Raw genomic sequence first — 27,532 nt, forward strand, 5'->3', positions numbered from 1 at the left:
TCTTTGTTCCCAAAGAAAGACAGCAGAAGTCCTCAAATTTAGAAGAAATGAAAATCGTGTAATTAAACCACTGTGATTCACAAAAATAAGCCCGCTATTCTCTCTAACCAAACACACTATAACAAGAAAGCCCAAAGTGTTCACTGTTCTCTAGCTTAGCACCTTACTCCTGGTACTTCTCTATAGCTTCATATACTTTCAGCCTCTCCCTCTTCCTTCCATGGGAAAACTATAAAAATGGATGCAAAAAAATGCATCAATCTACTTGGAAATAGGGCCCTTCACTTAATGACGAGTTCTCAAGATACTATTATTCAGATAAACGTTTTTCTTGCATTTCTATGAAATGTATTAAAATTTTGACTCTGGCTTTACAGAGCATGAAACATCAACCAAAAGCCTTAAGTAAAGGAGTTGGCACTGATGGAAGTTGAGAAGAGTCTCTCTTCTGGTGTCTTCATGGGCATAAAAAGCAAGTGAGATAGAAGGAACTAACAAGCATTTCACCAATATTACCATGAATGGTGGCACTTACCTTGAATCAAACAGTGTCCCATCCAAGAACGTTCCATTGTAATGGTACCTTACAAAATCAGATACCTGGATGGTCCGAGGGCAACTGGGGGGCTTGAAATAAGTGTGAACCTGAACTTGATCATCAGAGTTCCAAATATCCATCAGAAGTACATCAAAATGAAGAACTGAATCTGGGGGGATCACACCAGCTAAAAATTAAAGAGAATTCACACTTGAGAAGCTGCTGCCTTTCAGGCCAGACGAATAAAGACCTACGATGCTGCCTAGGTGTTCAAGGGGGTCACGAAACAATTAAGAAACAGACCATGCTCCCTCCCTTTTTCCTCCAAATGAGAAAAAATTGTCTTCCTCTCAACAAGGGTGACATTCGATACACCTGTGTTAATATCTAGAAGAAATTAACCAAAGATGAAATTTTTGCTGTGTATGTTCACTGCTTCTCATTTTCCTCAATTTAAAGCTTCTGAAGATTCTCTGGTCGGCCTGAATACCCTTTAAATGTTCTGGTTATTTCTGCAGATGTGTTGACAAAATGGAACAAGAACTTACAAACTCCTTCACTTCCGTAGGCAAGCTTTGGGGGGATCTTCACAAAGCGCCTCTCGTTTACACACATCCCAACCAGAGCTTGGTCCATCCCTGCAATCAGCTGTCCTTTTCCCACAAACACGTTGAAAGTGGAGTCTCTGTCATAGCTGAAGACCCAAGAGGTAGAGAAAAAGAAAAGTATAAATTAGTCCTTCCCTTAGTGAAACCAGTCAGTGAAAATGTACCCGTGGACAGAGTGATGTAACTGGAAAGCAAAAACATCCCGTAAAGGAGTTATTGATACAGGAAAGGTCTTCACTAATTATACTTGCAGAGTTGGAATTTTTTAATTTCTTTGAATATTGCCAGCAAATCTAATTTGATAAACATCGGTATAACCCCCCCTTATATATATCATTTTGCAAAATAGCTACCAATACTTCCATGAAAAACATTTATTCCATTTCTACGTGATTGGTATTTAAAAGCAACAACATAAGATATTAATGCTCCAGTTAACATACATACCTAATTTTTCTTTTTCTCCTTTAGGTCTATTAAGTTAAAGACTCAGCATGGTGTAGCACAAAGGATACTTAAACTCTCTTAAGTGGTTTCTTGCACCACAAAATGGGAGTTAACAATAATAGCCATCCCAAGATCTATATGATATTACAATCTGGTAAGAGCTCTGAAAACCTCAGCGTTATGCCAATATTACTGGAATTATTACAGATAGTGAAAAGTCTAATACGGTCTTGAAATCATGAATCATGTGATTTAAATCATGTGATGGATTTAGGTTGGAAGATAAATAATGGAAGTGTGGTCAACATCCATGCTCTCTTCCTCTCTAATGTCAAATTCTGCAACTAATAAGGGTTTGCCTCTTAGAAGACTGTGCTAGATGCTTTGGGGGATATAAAAAAGCCCAAGGCATGGATTTTGCCTTTTAAAAAGTAAATAAAACTAGCATAGATACCCAGAGAGTTTCAAATACTGTTTCTCTAATAATGAAACACTGGAAATAATTTACAAATTTTGAGGCTATGGCACCGATTGCATTTAAGGCAAAGTCATACAATAAAATGCTCTATGGCCATTTAAAAATACCAGATTTATATCCATTGGCACAGAAGGACATATACAGTAACAGAGAAGTGCAGGTTACAATGCCCCAGTATACAATAATTCGATTTTGAATTTACACATATAGATGCATACAAAAAAAATCCACAAGGTGATACACAAAAACATTACCAATGGTAATCTAGGAGTAGGGGATTTCAGGTGGTTTAATACTCTCTTCATTTTCAAAATGACCGTGTAATATTCATGTAATAAAATATTAAGAACTGTTGGGGGGGCGCCTGGGAGGCTCAGTCAGTTAAGTGTCCCACTCCTGATTGGGGCTCAGGTTGTGGTTTCAGGGTCGTAGGATGCAGCCCCATATTGGGTTCCATGCTCAGTGTGGAGTCTTCTTGAGATTCTCTCTCTCCCTCTGTCCCTCCTCTCACATTTCTCTCTCTCTCTTAAATAGGAAAATAAAATAAAATTAAATTAATAAAATAGAAAGAAAGAAAGAAAGAAAGAGAGAGAGAGAGAAAGAAAGAAAGAAAGAAAGAAAGAAGAAAGAAAGAAAGAAAGAAAGAAAGAAAGAAAGAAGAAAAGAAAAGAAAAAAAGAAAAAAGAAGAAAAAAGAAAAGAAAAGAAAAGAAAGAAAAGAAAAGAAAAGAAAAGAAAAGAAAAGAAAAGAAAAGAAAAGAAAAGAGAGCTGTTCAAAGTTACCTCCTTAGGATGTGCTGCCCCTCACTTGGTAAATTACCTCCTCATTTTCCCTAACCAACAGCCTGGAAGAGCAACACTGTCTACTTCACCACTGATCAGGGCAGCTTCCTCAGGCCTGCTCCTTTTTTGGCTTCCTTCTCCAAGTTTTACGACTCATTTTAATAGCCTTCCTTTCGCAAGGTCAGTGAAAAGAAAGCAAGATTCCAAGTTCAGGTCAGCAAGCCAGAGGACAAAAACACATGGTCAGTTCTGTGCCCAAGACAGCTTAGCACCTCCACCCTCCACCTCCTGCCCCCTGGAATGCCAGCTCTCTCATTTCACTCGGCTGGGGACTTGCCATGCCCTGAACCATCATCCAACAATGAACCAGAACTTGAAGCTTCAAAGACACCCCAGGTACAGAACATGTGCAAAGAACTACAATGCACAGGCTGGAAACCACTTTATAAATAAGTCTTTCATCCATGGAACCGGAATACAGTTCCCAATTTTTTTTTAATATTTTATTTATTTATTCATGAGAGACACAGAGAGAGAGGCACAGACACAGGCAGAGGGAGAAGCAGGCTCCATGCAGGGAGCCCGATGTGGGACTCTATCCCGGGTCTCCAGGATCACACCCTGGGCTGAAGGCGACGCTAAACTGCTGAGCCACCCAGGCTGCCCTACAGTTCCCAAATTTAACAGATTTTATTTTATTTTATTTTTTATTCATGAGAGACACAGAGAGAGAGAGGCAGAGACAGGCAGAGGGAGAAGCAGGCTCCCCGGGGAACCTGATGCAGGACTCGATCCCTGGACCCGGATCATGCCCTGAGCCGAAGGCAGATGCCCAACCACTGATCCACCCTGGCATCCCACAGTTCCCAAATGTAATGAGTTTTTAATAATAACTACTAGTTAGAGAATGTTTATTATGTGTCAGGCACGGCGGCAGACTAAGCTTTTCCACACGCTACCCCATTTAATCATCATACAAAACTTCAAGGTAGGTGCTGATGCTCAGGCTCCTTGGAGGTGAATCTCTCAAGCTCACAACGTTAGCCAAGTGGGAAAGCAGCTAGGACCCAAGTCTGTCTGACCCTTCACCTCCCAGCACGGCCCTCCCACCCCAGGTGGTACATAAAAACTGCTGTTGCCAGGGCACCTGGGTGGCTCAGTCAGTTAAACGTCTACTTTCAGCTCAGGTCAGGATCCCAGGGTCCTGGGATTAAGCCTCGCAAGCATTAGGCTCTGCTCAGTGAGGAGCCTGTTTCTCCCTCTCCCTCCGCTTGTGTGCTCTCTTTTTCAAAAACAAAAACCAGGGCAGCCCCGGTGGCCCAGTGGTTTAGCACCTGCCTTCGGCCCAGGGCGTGATCCTGGAGACCCAGGATCGAGTCCCGCATCGGGCTCCCTGCATGGAGCCTGCTTCTCCCTCTCCCTCTGCCTGTGTCTCTGCCTCTCTCTCTTTCTCTCTCTCTCTGTGCCTCTCATGAATAAATAAATAAATCTTTAAAAAAAACAAAAACAAAAAACCTGTTGTTGCCTTGCAGTATTAATATCTTCCTATGACAACCTAAGCAAAATGGTAAAAACAAACAAAAATAACACCTTTCTGAAAGAAGAGTCATAATTTAACATGTGAGAAACTGGCCAGCCCCGGTGGCTCAGTGGTTTAGCGCCACCTTTGGCCCGGGGTGAGATCCTGGAGACCCAGGATCAAGTCCTACATAGGGCTCCCTGAATGGAGCCTGCTTCTCCCTCTGCCTGTGTCTCTGCCTCTCTGTCTCTCATGAATGAATAAATAAATAAAATAAAATAAAACACATAATGTGTATTTAAAGAAAATAATGCAAAACTATTTTAAAAAATGTGAGAGGGGGGATCTCTGGGTGGCTCGGCGGTTTAGCGCCTGCCTTTGGCCCGGGGCACGATCCTGGAGTCCCGGGATCGAGTCCCGCATCGGGCTCCCAGCATGGAGCCTGCTTCTCCCTCTGCCTGTGTCTCTGCCTCTCTCTCTCTCTCTATCATAAATAAATAAATAAATAAAAATATTTTAAAAAAATAAAAAAAATTTAAAAATGTGAGAACTTACAATGCAAGACTAGTCTTATCTCCTGCTTAAAACTGACCATCTGCAAAACTAGCCATTCTGTGCTCTATAAGTAAATCTGTGCTGATCAGCACAACTGGCACAAATTCATACACAGTGTCAAGCCCAGGACCGGTTATGAAAATCATTTCTGCAAGCTTTGGAATAAGCACTTAATAGAGCCTGTCCCAGTATCTAGCTGATTTACACCTTTTGCAGATGTCCCATCTGACATCCTGCAAGAAACAGATGATACACCCAAACTAGGCCGCTCCAGGAAACTGTAATGGAGTATAAAGGAGTGTGCAGGGTGCAGAGAACACAGGGGACAATGTAGTACCTCTGGGGACAAGTTAGGAGTGCTACTGTCAAACCTGGGCTTGAAGGATCCAGGGGCAGAAAAGGTGGTGGTTCAGGGCCACCTGACAAAGCTTAGCTAGGACCTCCAGTCTAGGGACACAGATGGTGGAGGCTCTACAGGTAGGGAGACAAGAGAAAAAGATCTCCAGCTCACCCTCCTCCCTCTGATCTCCTGGTGATGCCCCCCTGGCTCAACCCAACAGACGGGTCGTAGATATAACCCATACTATGCACGTGTAGCCTCACGGGGCAAAAAGCAAGTGGATCAGTGGAGAGGAGACCTGGAAAGGTAAACGGAAATCATCCAGCACATTCAACACCCACCCCCACCCCTCCACCCAGGTTTCCTCTCCATCAGCTTATTTTTCTCTCCTGCTCATTCATTGCTATAAACCCTTTTATTGCTGTCCCTGACACTTTTACTGTCCCTTGCCCCAAGGCGGTGATTAGAAGTGGCTGCAGCACTCCCTGACGATGCTCTTCAGGTTTACCAGCCCAAGGATCACTAAGACAGGAGACATTACATAAAACCCATTATATCCAAGTCATTAAACTGTCTATCCATGAGCACACATGATTGCAGCCTATTTCCCAGGATGAGTAACTACCTCTGTGGCTGCATTCCTGAAGCATAAATACTGTGGCTCTGTTTCTTTCTTTCCTTTTTTTTTTAAAGATTTTATTTATTTGAGAGAGAGCACAAGTGGGGGAGGGGGAGCAGAGGGAGGAGAGGCAGCCTCTCTGCTGAGCAGAGAGCCCTATGCAGGGGCTGGAACCCAAGGCCCTGACCAGGGTCCAAGCCAAAGGCAGATGCTCAACCAGCTGGGCCACCCAGGCGCCCCCATGGCTCTATTTCTAAACATGGGTTTCAATCTGTAGTGAGGATGAACTTTTATTTTTATTTATTTTATTTTTTAGGACTTTATTATTTATTTACTTATTCATGATATCATTCATTTATTTATTCATATTTTTATTTATTTATTCATGAGGCACAGAGAGAGAGAGGCAGAGACACAGGCAGAGGGAGAGGCAGGCTCCTGCGAGGAACCCAACATGGGACTCGAACCCAGGACTCCAGGATCATGACCCAACCCACAGGCAGACAGCTCAACCACTGAGCCACACAGGCACCCCGAGGATGAACTTGTTTTTTGTTTTTTGGTTTTTTTTAAGATTTATTTATTAATTTATGATAGACACAGAGAGAGAGAGAGAGAGAGAGAGAGAGAGAGGCAGAGACACAGGCAGAGGGAGAAGCAGGCTCCATACCGGGAGCCCGACAAGGGACTCGATCCCGGGACTCCAGGATCGTGCCCTGGGCCAAAGGCAGGCGCCAAACCGCTGAGCCACCCAGGGATCCCCCTGAACTTTTAAAAGGACATATGTCATGGGGAGCCTGGCTAGCTCAGTTGGAAAAGCATGCAACTTGATCTCGGGGTCCTGAGTTTGAACCCCACATTGGGTGTAGAGATTACCTAAATAAGTAACTGTTAAAAATAAATTAAAAATAAAGGAACATATGTCAAACTGAACGTACTTCCTCCCTAGAGTCCCCAAAGCCCATTCCTTCTCCAAGTTCCTATGCTCCTCTTCACAAAAAAGAAAAACAAAAGAACACAACTTAGGGAAACGGAGGAGACCAGTGCTGGCAACAACATTTGGGAAGACGGAATGGAAAGAGAAGTGTAGGATCTGAGATAGTAGGGAAGAAACAGAATCTAGGGGAAGCGAAAGGAGACCTGGCCACAGGTAGAGCCGTGTGCCTCCCTGCCTGCAGAGGTGCAGCGTGGAAGGCGCCCGGGCAGAAGGAAGCCTGGAGCTTGAAAACATCCAAGCTACAGCTACACCCCACTCCAAGCCCCTTCCCCACTCCTAGCAGCTTGGCGGCTACAGTTTTAAGCTTTATGGAATTACTTAACTGGTTTTTAAAACTCCGAATATATGCAAAATATATGGTACTATTTTTTATGGTACTATTTTTTTAAATTAACTTTAAAACTTTTGATAAAAATTTATGTGTGTTTATACTACTTGTTGCTGAGATTATTTTGTTCTCAGATCCAGAAACAAAGGAGAAATGGCCATTTCAGAAGGGAGAGAAAACTGCCCTGAGGTTAGAACTGAAGTCCTGATCAGCGATGAGAGGACACATCAGCTTGCTCTATATGCCAGTTTTAGAATCAGGTTAGACAAATAAATGTTAATACAATACTTTCCCACCATCTTTATTGAGGTATAATCGACAAATAAAAATTGCATATAGTTAAAGAGTATAACCTGGTATTTTCATATATGTATATGTGTATGATACGTGTATACAGTGTAAAATAATCAGCACAATCAAGCTAATTAACATATCCTCACACAGTTACCATTTTCTCTCTTTTTGTGGTGAGGTTTACCCTAATAGTAAATTAAGGTTTACCCTGACAGTAAATTTCAAGTATAAATAAAGTATAGTTAAATTTCTGGTATACAGTACAGTATCGTTAATTGTATTCATGATGCCATACATTAGACTGAATTCATTCTTTGAACATTAAAGAGAGTGGCATGTTTTGAGAATTCCTAACAGCGGGGAAGCAAGGTAATAAAGAGGCAGCTCGGGTTCCCTGGGTGGCTCAGCGGTTTAGCGCCTGCCTTTAGCCCAGGGCGCGATCCTGGAGTCCCGGGATCGAGTCCCGCGTCGGGCTCCCGGCATGGAGCCTGCTTCTCCCTCTGCCTGTGTCTCTGCCTCTCTATCTCTCTATGTCTATCATGAATAAATAAATAAAATCATAAAAATAAATTAAAAAAAATAAAGAGGCAGCTCACTGGGCATGGGAACCATCTTTGGGGTGCCTGAGAGTTGGTCCCATCTCAGGCCAACTCAGATGACTGGCTCACCTGGGGCCTGCTTGACAGGCCTGTGGTCCTGCCAGAGCCATCAGTGGATGGGACTGAAACCTGCATGAAATGCACGAAAGCAGGCTCTCACCCCCTAGCTGTCAGCCCAGCTCTGAGATGACCGAGGTAAGATTCAACACCCTCTGCTGGCTGAGTCCTACCACTGAGCCTGAGCTCACGTACAGACTTGAAAAACCTGACTTTTCTGGCTCCCACCTCTCTCCCCACACCACGTGCTCTCACAGGTGACTCTGGGCTTCCCAGACTGTTTCCCCCAAACCACCACCTCGTCCAGCCATGGCAAGCGGAAAACGCAAGCCCATAATGAAGTGGCAAACTAGCTATGGGCTACCAGCTGGAAAGAAGAACGTTGCAATAGAGAAAGAAGGTGAGACAGAAGAGAGGAAGGAGTAAGAGCAGAGGAGGGAAACACATCCATTCTAACTCCACAGAGGATCAGGCCCCGAGATGCGAGCCGTTGGCCTCGATGGTCTTTGGCACATTAAGATATCTTTATGAGAAAAACTGCAAAGCAAAGTGAAATCATTCTAATGCTGTAGTGGATCTTCGTTTTTCAGCAACTGCACAAGTTAAAATATCTTTTAAAAGATCTTTACAGATCTTATTCTACATAAGTTCTCAGCCAGTAAAATATAACCAAATTAAATACTCAATATGAATGCGCAGTCGCTCGCAATGACCCACAATTGAATATTCAAAGCAATGCCTGGGGATCCCTGGGTGGCTCAGCGGTTGAGCGCCTGCCTTTGGCCCAGGGCATGATTCTGGAGTCCTGGGATCGAGTCTCACATCGGGCTCCCTGCGTGGAGCCTGCTTCTCTCTCTGCCTGTGTCTCTGCCTCTCTTTCTCTCTCTCTCTCTCGGTGTCTTTCATGAATAAATAAAAAAATAAAATAAAACAAAATAAAAGCAATGCCATTGAGTGAGTCTTCACAAGGTGTTTTGTTGCTGTTGTTTTAAAGACAGCAGGCTTTAAGATTTTATTTATTTATTTATTTATTTATTTATTTATTTGAGAAAAAGAGAGAGAGCGCACAAGCATGGGGGGTGGCAACAGAGGAGGAGGGGGAGGGAGGAGGAAAAATATCCCAAGCAACCAGGCTCAACACAGGGCTTCATCTCACACCCTATGAGATTATGACCTGAGCTAAAACCAGGACTCGGATGTTTAACCAACTGAGCCACCCAGGTGCCCCTGCAGGGTGTTTAGTAAGCATGGCAATGGCCTCAAGATACCCTCGTAAGAACTGCCTGGAGGCTAGGCTCTTCACCTAAAGTTGGCAGAGCCACACTGGACTAACAGACAAGCAGCAACTTCCCTTTTATCACATAGCTTTTCTTTTCATTTTTTTAAGATTTTATTTATTTATTCATGCACGAGACACAGAGAGAGGCAAAGAGAGAAGCAGGCTCCATGCAGGGAGCCCGATTTGGGACTCGATCCGGGACTCCAGGATCACACCCTGGGCCGAAGGCAGGCGCTCAACCACTGAGCCACCCAGGGATCCCGCACGTAGCTTTTCCATAGGAGGAGCTGCTATGCAGATTCACATGGTAAAAGCGCCTCGCCTAAGTGAGCCATGTCACCACCAGGCCAGTCTCCCTGTTACCACTTAACTTCTCCATCGGGGGTGCTGCCCGGCTCCCTGGCTCTTCTCAGAACCAATCCTGCAGAAGGGGTGAGCCTTAACACCCCTTTCCCCAATACCCACCAGGTGTTGACAGTACATACTCAACAAATATTTGTTGAATGAATAAATGACTAAATACACATATAAAGTTAAGCAGGGGATCCCTGGGTGGCGCAGCGGTTTGGCGCCTGCCTTTGGCCCAGGGCGCGATCCTGGAGACCCGGGATCGAATCCCATGTCGGGCTCCCGATGCATGGAGCCTGCTTCTCCCTCTGCCTGTGTCTCTGCCTGTCTCTCTCTCTCTCTCTCTCTCTCTCTCTCTGTGTGACTATCATAAATAAATAAAAATTAAAAAAAAATAAAAATAAAAAAAATTAAAAAAAAAATAAAGTTAAGCAGACCTCTGTTCATAAGTCTTTGATTGTTTTAGAGCAATAGTTCTGAGTGTGGTCCTCAGACCGACAGCAAAAGCATCCCCTGGGAACTTAGAAAAGCCAAATACATTCTCAGGCCCCACCCAGACCTACTGATTCAGGAACTGTGTAGCACAAGCTCTCCAGGTGACTGTGATGCATGTATAGTTTGAACACCACTGTGTTGGAGCATCCAACCCAACAAGGCATGTGGTAGGCACACAATAATACACTGACCACCAGGACCTTGAGGGGCTTGCAGACAAGCCTGGAGGCTGTGAAAATGCTGACCGGATGCTAGCTCTGCCTGCTAACAGGAACACATTCAATTTCAGTCATTAGAAGGAAGACAGAGCAAACAGAAAGACTGTCCAGACTGCCCCCCTTGCCCTTCTTGCTAGGAACCCTATGGAACTCCTAAAAAAGCTGAATCGGGAATGGCTGACAAAGAGCTCCCAAGAGCTAGAAAGTGGGAGCAGGAGCCCCCTGGAAACCGTAGCTGGGAAGCTGCTGTTTTCCGTCTGGAGCAAGCAGCCACAGGAGCATTTTAACAAGGCCATGGAGGCTCCAAAATAAAATGAAACCAGGTCCAAGGCAGTGGCCAAGAACTATCGGGCTGGGCCTCCTGGCAAGTGCAAATGTCCATAAGCTGAAAAGATACTAACTGCTCCCAAATGCCAGGCAGAGACTCAGGAAGAAAGCTCTATGAGAGGAGAAGCTCTTTGTGGCTTATGACTCTGAGCCACCCAGGGATCCCCCTTTTTTCTTTTTAATTTTTAAATTTTTTTTTAATTTATTTTTTATTGGTGTTCAATTTACTAACATACAGAATAACACCCAGTGCCCGTCACCCATTCACTCCCACCCCCCGCCCTCCTCCCCTTCTACCACCCCTAGTTCGTTTCCCAGAGTTAGCAGTCTTTACGTTCTGTCTCCCTTTCTGATATAATTTTTAATTTTTTAAAAAAGATTTATTTATTTTAGAGAGACATAGCATGCATAAGAGGGGCTTAGGGAGAGGGGAAGAGAATCTCAAATCAACTCCAAGCTGAACGTGGAGCCCTACGTGGGGTTACATCTCCTGACCCTGAGATCAGGACCTGAGCTGAAACCAAGAGTCAGAAGTTTAACCACCTGTGCCACCCAGGCACTCCAGCCCTGGTCAGTTTTAATCATCTTCAGTCTTTTTTTTTTTTTTTATTAAATTTTTTTTAAATTTTTATTTATTTATGATAGTCACACAGAGAGAGAGGCAGAGACATAGGCAGAGGGAGAAGCAGCCTCCATGCACCAGGAGCCCGACGTGGGATTCGATCCCGGGTCTCCAGGATCACGCCCTGGGCCAAAGGCAGGCGCTAAACCGCTGCGCCACCCAGGGATCCCCATCTTCAGTCTTATCCTTGCAATCCTAGAACTCCATCTTGACCACTCTCCCTCTCTCCAACCCCTTACGACAAATAGTTAAGCTTTCTGTGTGTTTCCACAGCTCCTTGCCTTTCTTTCATTATATATATATATATATATATATATGCACCGACTATTAACCCCAAACCATAGACTGGTGCTACACTGCCTAAATTCAAAGCCTCATTCTACAACTTAGTAGCCAGGTCCTTTGAGCACATTACTTGAACTTTCTGAGCCCTGGTTTCTTCATTTGTTGTTGACGTACCTCCTTCATTGTCTTGTGAGGTTAAATGAATTTGAGAGTAAATGAATTCATACATCAAAAGGTACATGGTAAAAACTGTGTGAACTCCACATGAGACCAAAGTGTATGCTATTATTGTTTCTGTACATATCACATTATGTAATTGGACTATAAGCTGTAGGGACAGGGAAAGATACCATCTTCTGGGGCAGACACTACACACACATTTGCTGAATGGATGGTAGTGATAATGTCTTCCATTGTCCCACACTGCCTCACAGTGGCTGCCACAACTAGAGGGTAGAAAACAATCACACAGCTTGTTTTAGTGGGAATTATTCATTACCAACAGCACAAGCAGGAAATTCTTCCTTATTTCTAACTAAAGAAGCAAATAAAAGAAGGTATACAAATGGCCAATAAATACACAAAAAGATGCTCGGCATCTTTAGTCATGAGGGAAATGTGAACCAAAACCACAACGAGACACCACTGCTCACCTACTAGGATAGCTAGAGCTAGGATAAAAAAGATAGACAATTACAGTTGTTGGGGGAGAATGTGGAGAACTAGGACCACTCACTCATACGTTGCCGGTGAAAGTGTAAAATGGTGAAGACACTTTGGAATACAGTTTTGGCAGTTCCTTAAAAAATTAAACAATTACCATAGGACCCAGCAATGCCACTGCTAGGTACATATCCAACAGAAAGAAAAACATATATCCACACAAAACCTGGTACATAAATGTTCATTGGCCAAAAAGTATAAGCAATGCAAATGACCATCAACTGGTGGACAAACAATATATGGCACAGTCATACAGCAGAATATTATATAACCAGAAAAAGGAATGCAGTACATGGATGAGCCCTGAAAATATCACGTTAACGGAAAAAAGCCAGATACAAAACACCAGAAATTATGATTCCACATAAAGATAGAAAGTGGATTAGTGGTGACTGATGGAGGGGAGGGGAGTGAGTGCTAATGGGTCCAGCCTTTTTTGGGAGTGATGAGAATTTTCTAGAATTAGATAGTTGTGATAGTTGCACAAATCTATGAATATACTAAAAACCACCAAACTGTATGCCTTAAATGGGTGAACTGTATGGCATGTGAATGATAGATACATAAAGCTGTTTTTAAAAAGCAACAGAGGGGGCAGCCCGAGTGGCTCAGCGGTTTAGCACTGCCTTCGGCCCAGGGTGTTACCCTGGAGACCTAGGATCGAGTCCCACCTCTGGCTTCCTGCATGGAGCCTGCTTCTCCCTCTGCCTGTGTCTCTGCCTGTTTCTTGAATAAATAAAGAAAATCTTTAAAAAAAAAAAAAAGGCAACTGAAACAACAGACCATTTCTAAGCACTTGCTATGTACCACTTAGCATGAACAGCTCTTGGATATTCATTGTCTGAAATTTCCAAAAAAGGCAAGAGAGGCAACAAGAATCTTTAGGAAGATAACTTCTGGAGTGAGCCTAGGTCAGCGGAGGGCACACAGCAGAGGCTCAACAAACGCTGTCTTTGCCTAGACTGGTCATTGACGGAGAGAAGCACAGGCACAGACCTGGGTTGGTAACAAAGCCTCGGGGAGGAGAGCAGAGGGTAGCTGGAGGAAGAGGTCTCCTAACCCGAACGCTCAACTGGAGAGAGGCTGGGGGCAGGTATTGGTGTGTGATCTTGGGGCAGAGAGGAGAGAAGGAATCCTGGGCATACTCCAGGGCCCCTGGGCAAAGCTGAGAGACCTGCTCTGGACCACCCCAAGCCCAAGAGCCAAGAAACGAAGGGCAGTAGTACCAGCAGGCACAGGCTCTGGCCTCGGACTGTCAGGGTTTTCCGGTGGGACTCCACTCAAACAAGTTCCTTAGCCCCAGTGGCCTCAAGTCACCTCAGTGGCAACATAATGGTACCTACTAAGGTAAGAACTGAATAAGTTCATTGTACGGAGAGCTCTCGCTACCCTGGCTCAGGGCAATAGCTCCACAACGTTAACGGCTGTGTCATCGGCAGCTCATCACCACCGTCGTCGTCATCATCATCATGTACTGCGAGAGGCATCCCCTGGCTCAAGGGGCCCGTGGAAGGGCCCGTAAAGGGAGGTGGCAGACAGACATCAACATTCACTCTTGGGGTGGGGGGGGGTGTTTGCGGAGGGGCCGATTTCGCCCTGTGTGGCCGCGCTGGGAGGACAGGAAGGCCGGGACCTGTTCCAAGCGCTCTGAGCCCGGTCCTACGGGAGGCTCGGGCCCCGGGCGGGCGGGCCAGGGCCGCGCAGGTAGGGTCACCCGAGATGTAGGGCTCCGAGCGCGGGCGTGGAGGGAGGCGGGGGAAGGAGCGGCGCGGGGCTCGCGGGGGCGGGGCCGGGGGAGGGCCGGCGGGAGGGAAAGGCCCGCCCGGGGACGCGGGGTCGGGGGAGCGGGCGGGCGGGCGGGGCCGCTGCGGCGGGGGCCGGTACCTGGAGTCGAACTTCTGGCCGTCGGGGAACGTGCCCACGTAGTGGTAGCGCACGAAGTCGCCGCTGCGCACGGTGCGCGGGCACTCGTCGGGCACGGAGCGCCGCTCGACCTGCAGCTCCGCGTCCAGGCCCAGGCCCGCCACGGGCGCCGCCTGCCCGGTCACCCAGAGCAGCAGCAGCAGCAGCGGCGGCGGCGGCGGCCGTCGGCCCCGGGCCCTGGGCGCCATCGCGGGGGCGAGGAGGGCGCGGGGGGCGCGGGGGGCGCGGGGGCGGCGAGGGCGCGCGGAGCTCGCGGGGCGCGGGTCGGAGCTGGGCGCGCCGCGGCGCTTGCAAACGTGGAAAGACTCCGGGCCCTCCCCGGGCCCTCCCCGGGCCGCAGCCGCCACCCCCTCCGCCGGCGCCCGCCCCCGCCCCCACCCCCACCCCCACCCCCGGCCATAGCCGAGCAGGGGAGGAGCCGCAGCCGCGCCCCGCCCCGCCCCGCCCCGGGAAGGGGCCGGCAACGCCGGAGGCAACCTGTCCTCGAGGGACGCTCCGACCGCTCCTCGGGACCCGGCTTCTGCCCAGACTTGGAGGGCGAGAGCGCACGCGCGCGGCCCCGCCTCCGCCTGTCCCCGGAGACTCCAGCCTTAGCGCCGCCGGAGGCTCCTACGTGGCCGCGGATCCAGCGACTTCGGGCTGCTTTGGGAAGCGAGGGAAACTTAGATTGGTATTATGCTTTGCTGTGTTTTTTTTAACTTAGTTACAAGAATGGATTCTACAAAAAAAAAAAAAAAAAAAAAAGAAGAAGAATAGATTCTACAAGAAAAAGACCAAAATCATTCTTTAGGTTTTTTTTTTTCCAGGATACTACTTTTTTTCTTTTTCTTTTTTTTTTTTTTTTTTAAGATTTTATTTAGTTGGGGCAGCCCCGGTGGCGCAGCGGTTTGGCGCTGCCTGCAGCCCGGGGTGTGATCTTGGAGACGCGGGATCAAGTCCCACATCGGGCTCCCTGCATGGAGCCTGCTTCTCCCTCTGCCTGTGTCTCTGCCTCTCTCTCTGTATCTATGAATAAATAAATAAAATCTTAAAAAATAAAAGAAGATTTTATTTAGTTATTCATGAGAGAGGCAGGCTCCCTGCATGGAGATATGGGACTTGATCCCGCGTCTCCAGGACCACGCCCTGGGCCGAAAGTAGGCGCTCAACCGCTGAGCCACCCAGGCGGCCCCCAGGATAATACTTAAAGAGAAAAGGAGAGGCATGTATTTCGAGACTCCCCCGATAGGAGAAGGTTTTAAGTTACTGTGAGCGTTCCCCAAGCCATTAGTGGATGCACTGTGACCTGGGACTTAACTAGCAAACATCTCAAATGGTCGCACACACGTGATTCAGCTAGGTAGGACCTCACAATAGAGACCCAGAAGCCCCAAGAGGGTCATTAGAGTACTTAAAAAATGCATGCTTAGCTTAGAGTTGGTGGTTCTTATTTATTAATTTTTTTAATTAAAAATTTTAACTCATGAAAGCAACGCACCAAGAGTCTCTCGGCTGCTTTTAATTTTTTTTTCTCTTTTCTTTTTATGATAGTCACACAGAGAGAGAGAGAGATAGGCAGAGACATAGGCGGAGGGAGAAGCAGGCTCCATGCACCACGCACCGGGAGCCCGACGTGGGATTTGATCCTGAGTCTCCAGGATCACGCCCTGGGCCAAAGGCAGGGACTAAACCGCTGCGCCACCCAGGGATCCTTCAGCTGCTTTTAGAAGCAAACAATCCTGATACCAAAACCTGGCAAACGCAGGGAGAGGGAGAGAAACTGGGCACCACTCTAATTTATAAATAGAGCTACGAAGATAATAAAATGTGTGCAATAAAATTCAACAATTTATCAAGGGAATAATACACCATTATGTGGATTAGTTAGCTCCTAGGTAGGTGACCGTCGGCAAAGTAATAAACAGTGTGTGCCCTGCAAGATGAAGAGAAAACATGGTAATTGTAAGATAATTTTAGATTTCATTAGATCCCAGGATCTAATGAGAAACTACATGTCGCACTAAATAAGTGTTCTTTGTTCCTAATAGAGCTAATTCTACGGAAATAGAAAACCTATTAAAATAATTCATTCTATTACCACAGGCTATCTATAGGCGGTTGAATTTGGGGTAATTATTTGCTTTCTTCTTTGTACTTTTCAATGTTCTTTTATGGTTTTTAATGACTGTGCCACATATTTATTAAAAATGATCCAGTTTGGGGCACCTGGGTGGCTCAGTCCATTAAGGTCTGCCTTCAGCTTAGGTCCTGAAACCAGAGTCCTGGAATGAAGCCCCACGTGGGGCTCTGTGCTCACTGGGGAGTCTACTTCTGCCTCTCCCTCTGCCCTCCCCTTGTCCTCCTGTCCCTCTCTCTGTCTCTCTCTGTCTCTCTCTCACTTGCTCACTCTCAAATAAATAAATAAGATCTTTTTTAAACAAAATTCAGTTTTACACAGAAACAAGCCAACCTGGTTCCAGTCAGGAATCTTCCACTCTTACTGCAACTGTGGGTGACATGTGCCACCTGTCTGGGCCTCAGTTTCTTCTATAAAAAGAAGGGGTTGATTTCCAAGACATACCAATTCTAAAATCCTTTGAGATATGAGAAAGAAAATACTCCAGGATAGGAAAGAAGACACATGTAGGAAGAGATAGGCTGAGTAGTGACTGCCACTCCCATTTTGCCTTTAATGGTTTCCCAGTGCTTTGATTTCTTGTCCTTCTTTAAAAATGTTAATTACGTGATCAAACAGTATCTGTGCTCTTCAACATCCCTAAATCCCAACCATTCTTTGCATTGGACTTTTGTAGCAATCTACCAAAGAGAAAATTCACCTCTTGGCTTTAATGACAGCATTATACTAAGAACTAATTAAGGGGATCCTGGGTGGCTCAGTTGCTTAACCGTCTGACTTTTGATTTTGGCTCAGGTCATGATCTTGGGTCATGAGATTAAACCCTGTGTCAGGTTCACACTGAGCATTGAGTCTGTTTGAGGCTCTCTCTCCCTCTTTCTCTGCCCCTCCCCCCACGTGTTCACACCCTTCCTCTCTCGCTTAAAAAAAAGAACTAATTAAAATCAAACTGAAACTTTAAAAAAAAAAAAGATTTATTTAGGGGATCCCTGGATGGCTCAGCGGTTTAGCGCTGCCTTCAGCCCAGGGCATGATCCTGGAGACCTGGGATCGAGTCCCATGTCGGGCTCCCAGCATGGAGCCTGCTTCTCCCTCCTCCTGTCTCTCTGCCTCTCTCTCTATAATAAATAAATAAGTAAATAAATAAATAAATAAATAAATCTTTTAAAAATAAAAATAAATAAATATTTATTTATTTTAGAGAGAGACAGAGAGGGATCATGAGAGGGGCAGAGGGAGAGGGAAAGAATCCTTAAGCTGACTCTTCACTGAGCGCTGAGCATGGAGCCTGACTTGGAGCTCAATCCCAGGACTCTAAGATCATGATGTGAACTGAAACCAAGAGTGGACACTTAACTGACTGAGCCACCCAGGCACCCCTGAAACTTTTTTTTAAGTTTTATTTAAGTAATCTCCACATCCAACATGGGACTCAAATGACCCCAAGATCAAGATTCACGTGCTCCTCCGACTGAGCCAGCCGAACACCCCCAAGCTGAAACTTTAAAAAATGATTTCTGGGGTGCCTGGGTTACTCAGTCTGTTAAGCATCTCCCTTCAGCTCAGGTCATGATCTCAGGATCCTGGGATCGAGTCCCACATCAGGCTCCCTGCTCAGTAGGGAATCTGCTCCCTCTCTCTTTGACCCTCCCTCCTGCTCATGCTGTCCCTCATTCTTTCCCTCTCTCTCTCTCTCAAATGAATAAATAGAAAAATCTTTAAAAAATAATTTAAAAAAATTATTTCCATTGAGTTTCTGGGGGTGACTTTGTAAGGATTTCCAAGTCTAAAAAATAAAAACTCTATTCATAGTCAGGAAGAGTCATCAAGTAGACTCAAAAGTCAGAAAGATAAAGAGGAGGGGAAGGTGAGACAGGGACCAGAAAGAAAGGGAGGGTGTTGGATTTAAAATGTAGGGCTTGAAAAAAATAAAATAAAATAAAATGTAGGGCTTGGGGTGGCGGAGGGTGGGTGGCGAGAGAGAAAGATAGTAAGAAGGGAAAAATAGATGAGAATCAATGAGAGAATAGAGACCCAGTAAGCAAGAACTGTGACACAATCAAAGAAAAGGACAGGCAGCCCTGGTGGCACAGCGGTTTGGTACCGCCTGCAGCCCGGGGTGTGATCCTGGAGACCCGGGATCGAGTCCCACGTCGGGCTCCCTGCATGGAGCCTGCTTCTCCCTCTGCCTGTGTCTCTGCCTCTCTTTCGCTCTCTCTGAATAAATAAAAATAAATAAATCTTTAAAAAAAAAAAGAAAAGGACAAAACAGGAGAAACATACAAAAGGTCCGAGGCCAACGGAAGTGTGGAGCAACACATGCTGGAGGAGGATGCGAAAGGAAATCTGGAAAAGGGTTGGTCCAGATGAAAGTCAAAAAACTGGGTTCCGTCCTATCCCCTCTATACAGGAAGTCAAAATGTTATCAGGAAAATCAAACAAGCTGGGCCCCAAAGAAAGAATTCCGCTTTTCATTGAGCCTGAAATAAAGGAAGTCCCATGAATCACATCTTCCAAGAGCAGTAAACCCTGGAGGCTAAGCTAGGTAAGCTGTTAACTTGGCACACACAGAGCAGGGATAAAGAAAAGGCCAGCATTAAGAAAAACATCCCTGGAAAGTCCATCTGAGCTGGCCTGAGGCAAATATGAAGGGGGAGAAATTTGCTTCCAGCAGCGCCCCCTCTTCTTCCCTCCCAGAAGTTTCTAGCAAATTATCCCACTCACACTATTTGACAACACTCCTGAAATTCCCATGTGCTCAGATGAAAAGCCCTAGACTTGCTTATAGAGCCACCCCTCCCCCTACTCTCTGAGCATCAGTGTTCTTGTCTGTGACGTGTCTTCCCTACCTCCCCAGAGTTTCTGTGAAGATCACCTGAAGCAACACATGAGGGATGGAAATCTGCAAAATACTGGGGATCCCTGGGTGGCTCAGCGGTTTGGCACCTGCCTTCGGCCCAGGGCATGATCCTGGAGTCCCGGGATCAAGTCCCACGTTGGGCTCCTGGCATGGAGCCTGCTTCTCCCTCTGCCTGTGTCTCTGCCTCTCTCTCTGTCTCTCTGTCTCTCTGTCTCTCATGACATAAATAAAAAATCTTAAAAAAAAAGGCTATTGTTAAATACTATGTAAATCTGAGGAATCACACTAACCAATGAGTAATAGAAAACCCAACACAAAATCATTTAATGCAAAAAGAGATATACTGTCTCTTAGAGTAGGAAGTCTGGGTGGGAAGCAGCTCCAGGTTAATCAAGTGTCTCCAGAACATCCCCAAGACCTCAAGTGTCTCCTCTCCTCAGTCATCCTCTGGTTTTGCCGCTGCCCCCTCATGGCTGCCCCAGAACTGGCCCCCACATGTGGGCAGAGCCATCCTGAAGGAGAAAGAATCACTTATTAAGATGGGGGAGCTTTCCATAAAGCTGTCCTCAGACAAATATCTCATTGACTAAACTTGCATCACGTGCCCATCGCTGAACCAATCAGTGGAAGAGGAATAGGATTACTATGAAAGCCCTTAAGACTAATCAAGATTCACCTTCAGAGGGGATGGAAGGGGTCCCTCCTCTCTAACCAGTCTTCTCCGAAGTAGACAGCTGCCTTGGACTCCTGAATGAAATCAGAGTGCTCTTAGCAGGGAAGGAAGGGGAACTGGGCTGGTGACCAACAAGGTTTGCCACAGATTAGCAATTACATTTGGTGCCTCCCCTTCTTCCCTCAACCTTATCTACCTCAAGCCTCCAATAAAGGGCTGTCTGCCCTTCTCCCTCCAATCCTACTAACTACTAAACTGTTAATGGAACACCAGTTAAAAATGTTAGAAATTGGGATGCCTGGGTGGCTCAGCAGTTGGGCTCCTGCCTTTGGCCCAGGGTGTGATCCTGGGGTCCCGGGATCAAGTCCCACATCAGGCTCCCTGCATGGGGCCTGCTTCTCCCTCTGCCTGTGTCTCTGCCTCTCTCTCACTGTATCTCTCATGAGTAAATAAATAAAATCTTTTTTTTTAATTTTTATTTATTTATGATAGTCACACAGAGAGAGAGAGAGAGAGGCAGAGACACAGGCAGAGGGAGAAGCAGGCTCCATGCACCGGGAGCCCGACGTGGGATTCGATCCCGGGTCTCCAGGATCGCACCCTGGGCCAAAGGCAGGCGCCAAACCGCTGCGCCACCCAGGGATCCCTAAATAAAATCTTTAAAATAAATAAATAAACAAACTGTTAGAAATAATACAGGGTTTCTCACATTTCCACTATGCCACAGACGACTATGAACATGTACCCCTGGGGGTTTACTGCCTCCTTTACTATAAGAATTCTTTGAATTTGGTTTTTGGTTTTAAAAAAAAAAAGACAGGGCAGCCCGGGTGGCACAGCGGTTTAGCCCCGCCTTCAGCCCAGGGCCTGATCCTGGTGACCCGGGATCGAGGCCTATGTCAGGCTCCCTATATGGAGCCTGCCTCTCTCTCTCTCTCTGTCTCTCATGATTAAATAAATAAAATCTTAAAAAAAAAAAAAAAAGATTTGCATTCTATCCTCTAAGCTAGCCATGTTTCTTTAATATATAATAGAACGTGATCTTTCTTTTACTCACTTTTTCCTTCCTCCATCTTCCTAGTGGAGAAAAGGTCACTGGTAAGATAAAAGCTAGTGAAATATACCTTGTGGAACACCATACCTCCAGCCAGCCCAAGGGCCTCTCTTTACCACTTGCATTGGACCCCAAAATAGACCCCAATTGCTCCCTCTCCACCGGTGGCTCCTCCACCTGTGCCAGTCCCTGCAAATGCAGAGAATGCAAATGCATCTCCTGTAAGAATGCAATAGCTCTTCTTACAGGAGTTGCATTTGCTGCCAATGGACTGTGCCAAGTGTGCCCAGGGCTGCACCTGCAAAGGGGACATACGACAAGCGCAGCGCCTATGCCTAATTATCAGGGAGAGCTTGCTCCCAGATGTAAATAGAGGAACATGAACCTGCAGGGGTTTGTTTCGTTTTTTTTTCATACTACCCTGAGCCTATTGCTACGTTCCCTTTTTATATGAAATATTTGAATGACAGCAAACTCATGTAGATTTTTCTGGCAAAAAATAAATAGGTAAAATAATATATCCTGTGAGCAAAATAATGGCATTTATGACAGTTATGCTTGCAAAAGGTGACCAAGATAAGCAAGAAAAGGTCTAGTTTTTTTTTTACATTGTTCCATTCTGAAAGGCTTAAAGCCTACCCAGTAAAACAGAGTCAGGACCAACTGCAGCCACCCATTTACCACTGGGCCGACACCAAAGCCCTATGGCTGGGCTTGAGAATGAATCTGGATAGGGTAGAGAGGATATAAGAGATGGAGACGGGGTAGGACAGGGAAGGAGAACAAATAAAGCGTCTCTCACTTGGGCTAGGTGCCTTGGTACAAAGTAAAGACTGACTTGCTGTGTATTCATGGTTGTGTAATAACCACTTTACTCTTTTTCTGGAAAGAAACTATATCTGCACACCTCTCCATATGTTATAGGCATAAATATAGAGGGGCAAGTAAGAATAGTGTTTTCAAAAAAGAAAAAAAAAAGAATAGTGTTTTCAAATTATAACCAGCAGGGAAAGAATTCCTGTTTGTTTCATTACTTAATGGGTGAGATGTTACTACATTGAGTCTATCACAACCAGAAAACTGGACTGAATCTGAGAGATGGCCCTGTGTAATAAATCGTCTCACTCCAGTTTGGATGCTCACCACTGATAATTTTCAATCCTCACCTCCATTTTACCCCTTTGGCCCCACATGGGGGCAAGCTGATAGGGAAGTCCATGTGGCACCAGAGGTGAAGTTCAAACTACACAAAATCTTAGCCTGTGAGTGTGAACACTCACCCAGTTCCACCTCCTATGTGCAGCATAAAACCCAGGCCCACTCACCTTTGTTTTGCTGAAGCCATTTTTGGACTAGCTTAAGTATCTGAAATGCTCTTCTAGAAAGTCTCAATATGTGAGTAATATATTTCTTTCTACCTCATGGTGCATATGTGGCATCATCAGTCATGATGGTAAACCAGTTTGGGGTGGGTAGGGGTCCATCATGCCTCTGTGAAGTGATCACAGCGCTTTGCATTTCACACTGGGTTGGTGACCAGGAAATTTTTCTTTCTTTCTTTCTTTCTTTTTTTTAAGATTTTATTTATTTGAAAAAAATAAAATAAAATAAAATAAAAGATTTTATTTATTTGTTCATGAGAAACACACACAGAGAAAGAGAGAGAGAGAGAGGCAAAGACACAGGCAGAGGGAGAAACAGGCTCCATGCAGGGAGCCTGACGTGGGACTTGATCCCAGGTCTCCAAGATCTCATCCTGGACTGAAGATGGTGCTAAACCGCTGAGCCACCCGGGCTGCCCTTTTTTTGTTTGTTTTTTTTAAAGATTTTATTTATTTATTCATGAGAGACACAGAGAGAGAGAGGCAGAGACAGGCAGAGGGAGAAGCAGGCTTACTGCAGGAAGCCCGGTGTGGGACTCGATTCCAGGACCCTGGGATCATGCCCTGAGCCGGAGGCAGACATTCAACCGCTGAGCCACCCAGGTGTTAAGGTGGGTGTATGACACTGATTTGGCCAGTCAGAGTGCTGCACCTCCTTGACCACAGTGATTGTTTCCATGACAGCTACATAATCCTTCTCGAGCTAACAAGTATAATAGATGGGTGCCCTACTGGAACTGAGAAAGAGGTTTCTTCCAGCTGGGGCTGCCAAGTTGGTGGCCATCTTTGCCTCCACAGTGAGAGAAACAACATGACAACGAAGTGATACAAAAGAAAGTGAAGTTAAGAGAAATTGTTAGTGATAACATTTGAGCACCTACACCCAGCCATTCCTAAAGTTCCACCCAATGATATTTCACATATGTGAGCCTAACAAATTCCTTTACTTATTTATTTTCTTAAAACAGCTTGATTTGGATTTTGGTCTATTGTTGTTCGCCAAAAACTCTTGACTAATACTTGCTAAAGTGGAATTATCAATCCTTGGATCTTCTTGCATCTATCTCCCCCAAAACCACCTCAAAGGGAGAGATCAAATCATTGTGTTAGGCAAATATTTGAACCAGTCAAGGTTCCTTCAATTGCAAGTGAGAGAAACCCAATTCAACTGACTTCTGCATAGAAGTATATCCTAAGGTTTTTAGATTATCTGCTGGCTTGCTATAAGGTTATGGTTAGAGAACATTTGGTGTTTTTTCTATCTTTTCATTCTTCCTTTTTCTTTCTTCTTCCTCCTTTTCTTTTACTTTAGGGGCATAGGTTGGCCAGCAAAAAAGCCTCTTGAGGAGGGGAGGAACAATTGTGGTTCAACTTGGTTGGTGTGAGACCCTTAGATTTACTCTGGTATGCACTGTGGGGTCTTCTGACCAGGGTTTGGGGTGGTTAGGCCCTAGGGTCTGGTCTGGCATCCCTCTGTTACTGCATCTCAAAATATTTTCATGTGATCTCTCCTTGTGCGTCAATTTGGGCTTCCTCACAGCATGGTGGCTTCAGGGCCATTGAACAGCTTACATTCCTAAAGGCTTTAGGAGCAAATATTTCAAGAGAACCAAGTGGAAGCTATACAATCTTTTCTGACATAACCTTAAAAATGATTAGGCATCATTTCCACTACTTTCTACCAGTTACAATCAAATCGCTAAGGTTGTTCTAGATTCAAGAAAAGGGATATAGACCCCACTTTTCCATGGGAGGAGTATCAAGGTCATGTGAGATGAGGGAGATTATTGCAGGTGACTTGGATGATACCATTTGCCACAATAACTAAAGACAAATTCGATTACAAATTGTAATGTCAAGTTACTGATTTACAGTAGGAGACCTACCTTTCCACTAACCCCAATATTCAGACCTGACAAAAACACCATTCTTTCATATTAGGATATGGTGTAATATGGTGTCAGGATGTTGCTGGGTGAGAATGGAATCGGCACAGAGGCTTGGCTAGCCTTTAAGATGGGGCCGAGGTTTGCAGCATTATTTACAACAAGCAAGACACTGAAACAATCAGTGTCCATGCATTGATGAATGGATACAGATGTGATATATATATATATATATATATATATATATATATATATATATATAGTCAAATGTTACTCAGCCATAGAGAGAATGAAATCTTGCCATTCTTGACAACATGAATGGACATAGAAAGTATTATGCTAAGTGAAATAGGTCAGACAGAAAAAGACAATACCATGATTTCACTAACATGTGGAATCTAGAAACAAACAGAACGTTTCATAGAGAATAGGTGGTTGCTAGAGGGGTGAAGAGGGGGGATGGGTGAGACAGGTGAAGGGGATTAAGAGGCACAAACTTCTAACTATTAAAGAAGTCACAGGGAAGAAAAGTGCAACACAAGGAAAATAGTCAATCATATTGTCATAACTTTGCATAGTGACAGGTGGTAACTACACATATCAAGGTAAACATTTCTTGATGTATATAAATGTTGAATCATTATGTTGTATACCTGAAACTAATGCAATACCGTATGCCAACTATACTTCAGTTAAAAAAGAAAAGATGGGGCTAAGATTGATCAAATTTATGCCTTATTCCAAATGGTGCACATTTCTCTAGGGATCAGAAAACTTGTGTGTTTACATAATTTGTGTCTTCAGTAGACAATGCTGGACAAACACCACCTGATTGTTTTCTCTTGGTTCTCCTTTTCTAGATTTTTTTTTTTCAATGATAGTCACACAGAGAGAGAGAGAGGCAGAGACATAGGCAGAGGGAGAAGCAGGCTCCATGCACCCAGAGCCTGATGCGGGATTCGATCCCGGGTCTCCAGGATCGCGCCCTGGGCCAAAGGCAGGCGCTAAACCACTGCACCACCCAGGGATCCCTCCTTTTCTAGATTCTATAGATCATCTTCCTTCTGTAACACAATCAAGTTACACTTTCTTTGTTTCTCACATCTTCCTTAGACTACATTTTTCTTGACTAGATGAAGACATCTTGCAAGATAATTATTTACAGGCCACTTACTGGCCCAGGTAAAGGTACTTACATCAACAACTGGATTGGCCCATGACAGTTCTCCCTCAGAGGGAAACCTGATTTCCAAGCTCTAGGACATGTCAGCGTAATAACTGTGTTTGTGTTCATAGCCTTTGTGTGCTCATTCATTTGGATTGGATTCATTTGGATTTTCCCTAATAAGAGTGAAGGAGCTAAGACTTAATTAATTATAATGAACGCCACATTTGAGGGGAATGTTATTTTTACTTCCTTTGTGTTTTTTTCCATTATGTTACGGCTAAAACAACAATCATAACTTTACATATCAGATACTTTTACAAAATGCAACCTAGTTAAGCACTTTAACACTTTGCAGCCTGGCTCCTCTACTTCTGCATTCTTTTTTTTTTTTTTTTGGTTTTGTTTTACTAAGATTTTATTTATTTATTCATGAAAGACACAGAGAGAGACAGAGACAGAGAGAGACAGAGAGAGAAGCAGGCTCCATGCAGGGAGCCCGATGTGGAGCTGGATCCCAGGACTCCGGGATCACACCCCGGGCTGAAGGCGGTGCTAAACCGCTGAGCCATCCAGATATCCCCGGTTTTGTTTTGTTTTAAGATTTATTTAATCATGAGAGACAGAGAGGCAGAGACTTAGGCAGAGAGAGAAGCAGGCTCCCCGTGGGGATCCCCATGCGGGGCTCCACCCCAAGAGCCGGGGATCACCCCTGAGCCGAAGACGGATGCTCAACCACTGAGCCACCCAGGCCTCCTTCTTATCTTTAAGATAGGGGTAATACATACGGGTAATACAGCACTTAGTACGTTTTTAAAGGCTAAACCCACTTAAGGGCTTGGCTCCACGACCAGCGCATAAAAGCGCTCAGCGGAGGGAGCTCTCCGTCCAGCTCCCGAACCGGGTCCAGGTCCGCGCAGACGAGGCGGTGACCGCGCGCGGGAAAGTGAGAGCATCAGGGGCGCGCGGGTGGCCCAGCGGTGGAGCATCTGCCTTCAGCCCGGGGCGTGATCCTGGAGGCCTGGGATCGGGGCCCCCGCCCGGCTCCTGCGTGGAGCCTGCTTCTCCCTCGGCCTGTGTCTCTCTGTTTGTGTCTCTCATGAGTAAATAAATAAAATCTTTTAAAAAGGAAATGAGAGAACGTCCCCGGGGAGCGTCGCTGCCGCCCAGGCCGGGTGCGGCCCAGCGCCCCGCAGCAGCCCCGCCCGCACAGGGGCCGCCTTGGGTCCCGGGCCTCCGGGGAGGGGGCGCGGCCGGGGCTCCCCGCAGGCCTCCGCCGCCGCCTCCTCCTCCTCCTCCTCCTCCTCCTCTTCCTCCTCCTCCGCCGCCCGCGGCCGCCGCCAGGGGGCGCGCTCCGACCCCGGCCGGCCCGGCGGCGGGGCCCCGGCGCGGCGAGCGCGGACTCGGGGCGGCGGCGCGGGGCGGCCCGGCGGGGGGCGGGGGCCCGGAGGCCGCGGCGGGGCGGGCGGGAGGGGGCGCTGCGGGGCCGGCGGGGCGGGGCGGGGCGCGGAGGAAGTGCCGTCTTGGCCGCCGCCACCGCCTCGGGCCGCCGCGGGGCCGCCTCCGCCACGCGGGCCGCGATGTCGGCCGGGCCCGGGCGCGACGACGCGGGGAACGGGGGCGCGCGGCGGCCGCGGGAGACGGCGGAGCAGGAGCTGCAGCGGCGCCGGGAGCAGAAGCGGCGGCGGCACGACGCGCAGCAGCTGCAGCAGCTCAAGCACCTGGAGTCCTTGTGAGTCCGCGCCGCCCCGCTGCTCCGCCAGGTGTGGGGGCGGGGAGGCCGGGCGCCGGGTGCCCGGGTCCCCGCGGGCGCGCCTCGGGGGGGCGGGGAGGGGCGGGGAGGGGCGCCGAGCGGCCTGCGCAGGGCCCGAGCCCGCGGCAGGTGCAGTGAGCGCCGCCGCCCTGCGCCTCCCCGGGGGCCGGTCGCGGGGCCGACGGTGAAGCCGCCGAAGCCGCCGAAGCCGCGTTCGCCCCCTCTGCGGCCGGGGCGGGGGGTGGGGGGTGCAGGGGGAGAC

The 27,532-nt window shown here is 46.6% G+C and overlaps 3 protein-coding genes and 1 long non-coding RNA gene across 7 annotated transcripts in view; 3 read left to right on the top strand and 1 right to left on the bottom strand.

Annotated features, from left to right (window-relative positions):
- FKBP9 (FKBP prolyl isomerase 9) overlaps window positions 1–14,963 on the bottom strand; it is a 41,307-nt gene extending 26,344 nt beyond the window's left edge. Inside the window, exons 1-3 of one of the 2 annotated variants that reach the window (XM_072783538.1) lie at window positions 14,859–14,963; window positions 1,087–1,232; window positions 536–725 (exon numbers count right to left, since the gene is read on the bottom strand). In XM_072783538.1, the coding sequence (XP_072639639.1) occupies window positions 536–725; window positions 1,087–1,174 (278 nt within the window). In that variant the 5' untranslated portion in view covers window positions 1,175–1,232; window positions 14,859–14,963. Of the gene's footprint in view, window positions 1–535; window positions 726–1,086; window positions 1,233–14,342; window positions 14,585–14,858 lie in introns of those variants that run through there. The other variant, XM_072783537.1, reaches the window with a different exon arrangement.
- LOC140608716 (retinitis pigmentosa 9 protein-like) overlaps window positions 1–27,532 on the top strand; it is a 185,880-nt gene that overhangs the window by 145,160 nt on the left and 13,188 nt on the right. The window lies entirely within an intron of this gene.
- LOC140608705 (uncharacterized) lies at window positions 14,027–19,604 on the top strand. Its single transcript, XR_012010673.1, has 3 exons — window positions 14,027–14,162; window positions 18,908–19,042; window positions 19,355–19,604. It is a non-coding gene; the product is annotated as an uncharacterized lncRNA (long non-coding RNA).
- LOC140608717 (retinitis pigmentosa 9 protein-like) overlaps window positions 27,058–27,532 on the top strand; it is a 53,475-nt gene continuing 53,000 nt past the window's right edge. For all 3 annotated transcript variants that reach the window (XM_072783560.1, XM_072783558.1, XM_072783559.1), the window contains exon 1: window positions 27,058–27,249. In XM_072783560.1, the coding sequence (XP_072639661.1) occupies window positions 27,098–27,249 (152 nt within the window). In that variant the 5' untranslated portion in view covers window positions 27,058–27,097. The remainder of the gene's footprint in view (window positions 27,250–27,532) is intronic.

The sequence above is a fragment of the Canis lupus genome, chromosome 18 (assembly GCF_048164855.1).
Source record: "Canis lupus baileyi chromosome 18, mCanLup2.hap1, whole genome shotgun sequence".
Classification (NCBI taxonomy): domain Eukaryota; kingdom Metazoa; phylum Chordata; class Mammalia; order Carnivora; family Canidae; genus Canis; species Canis lupus.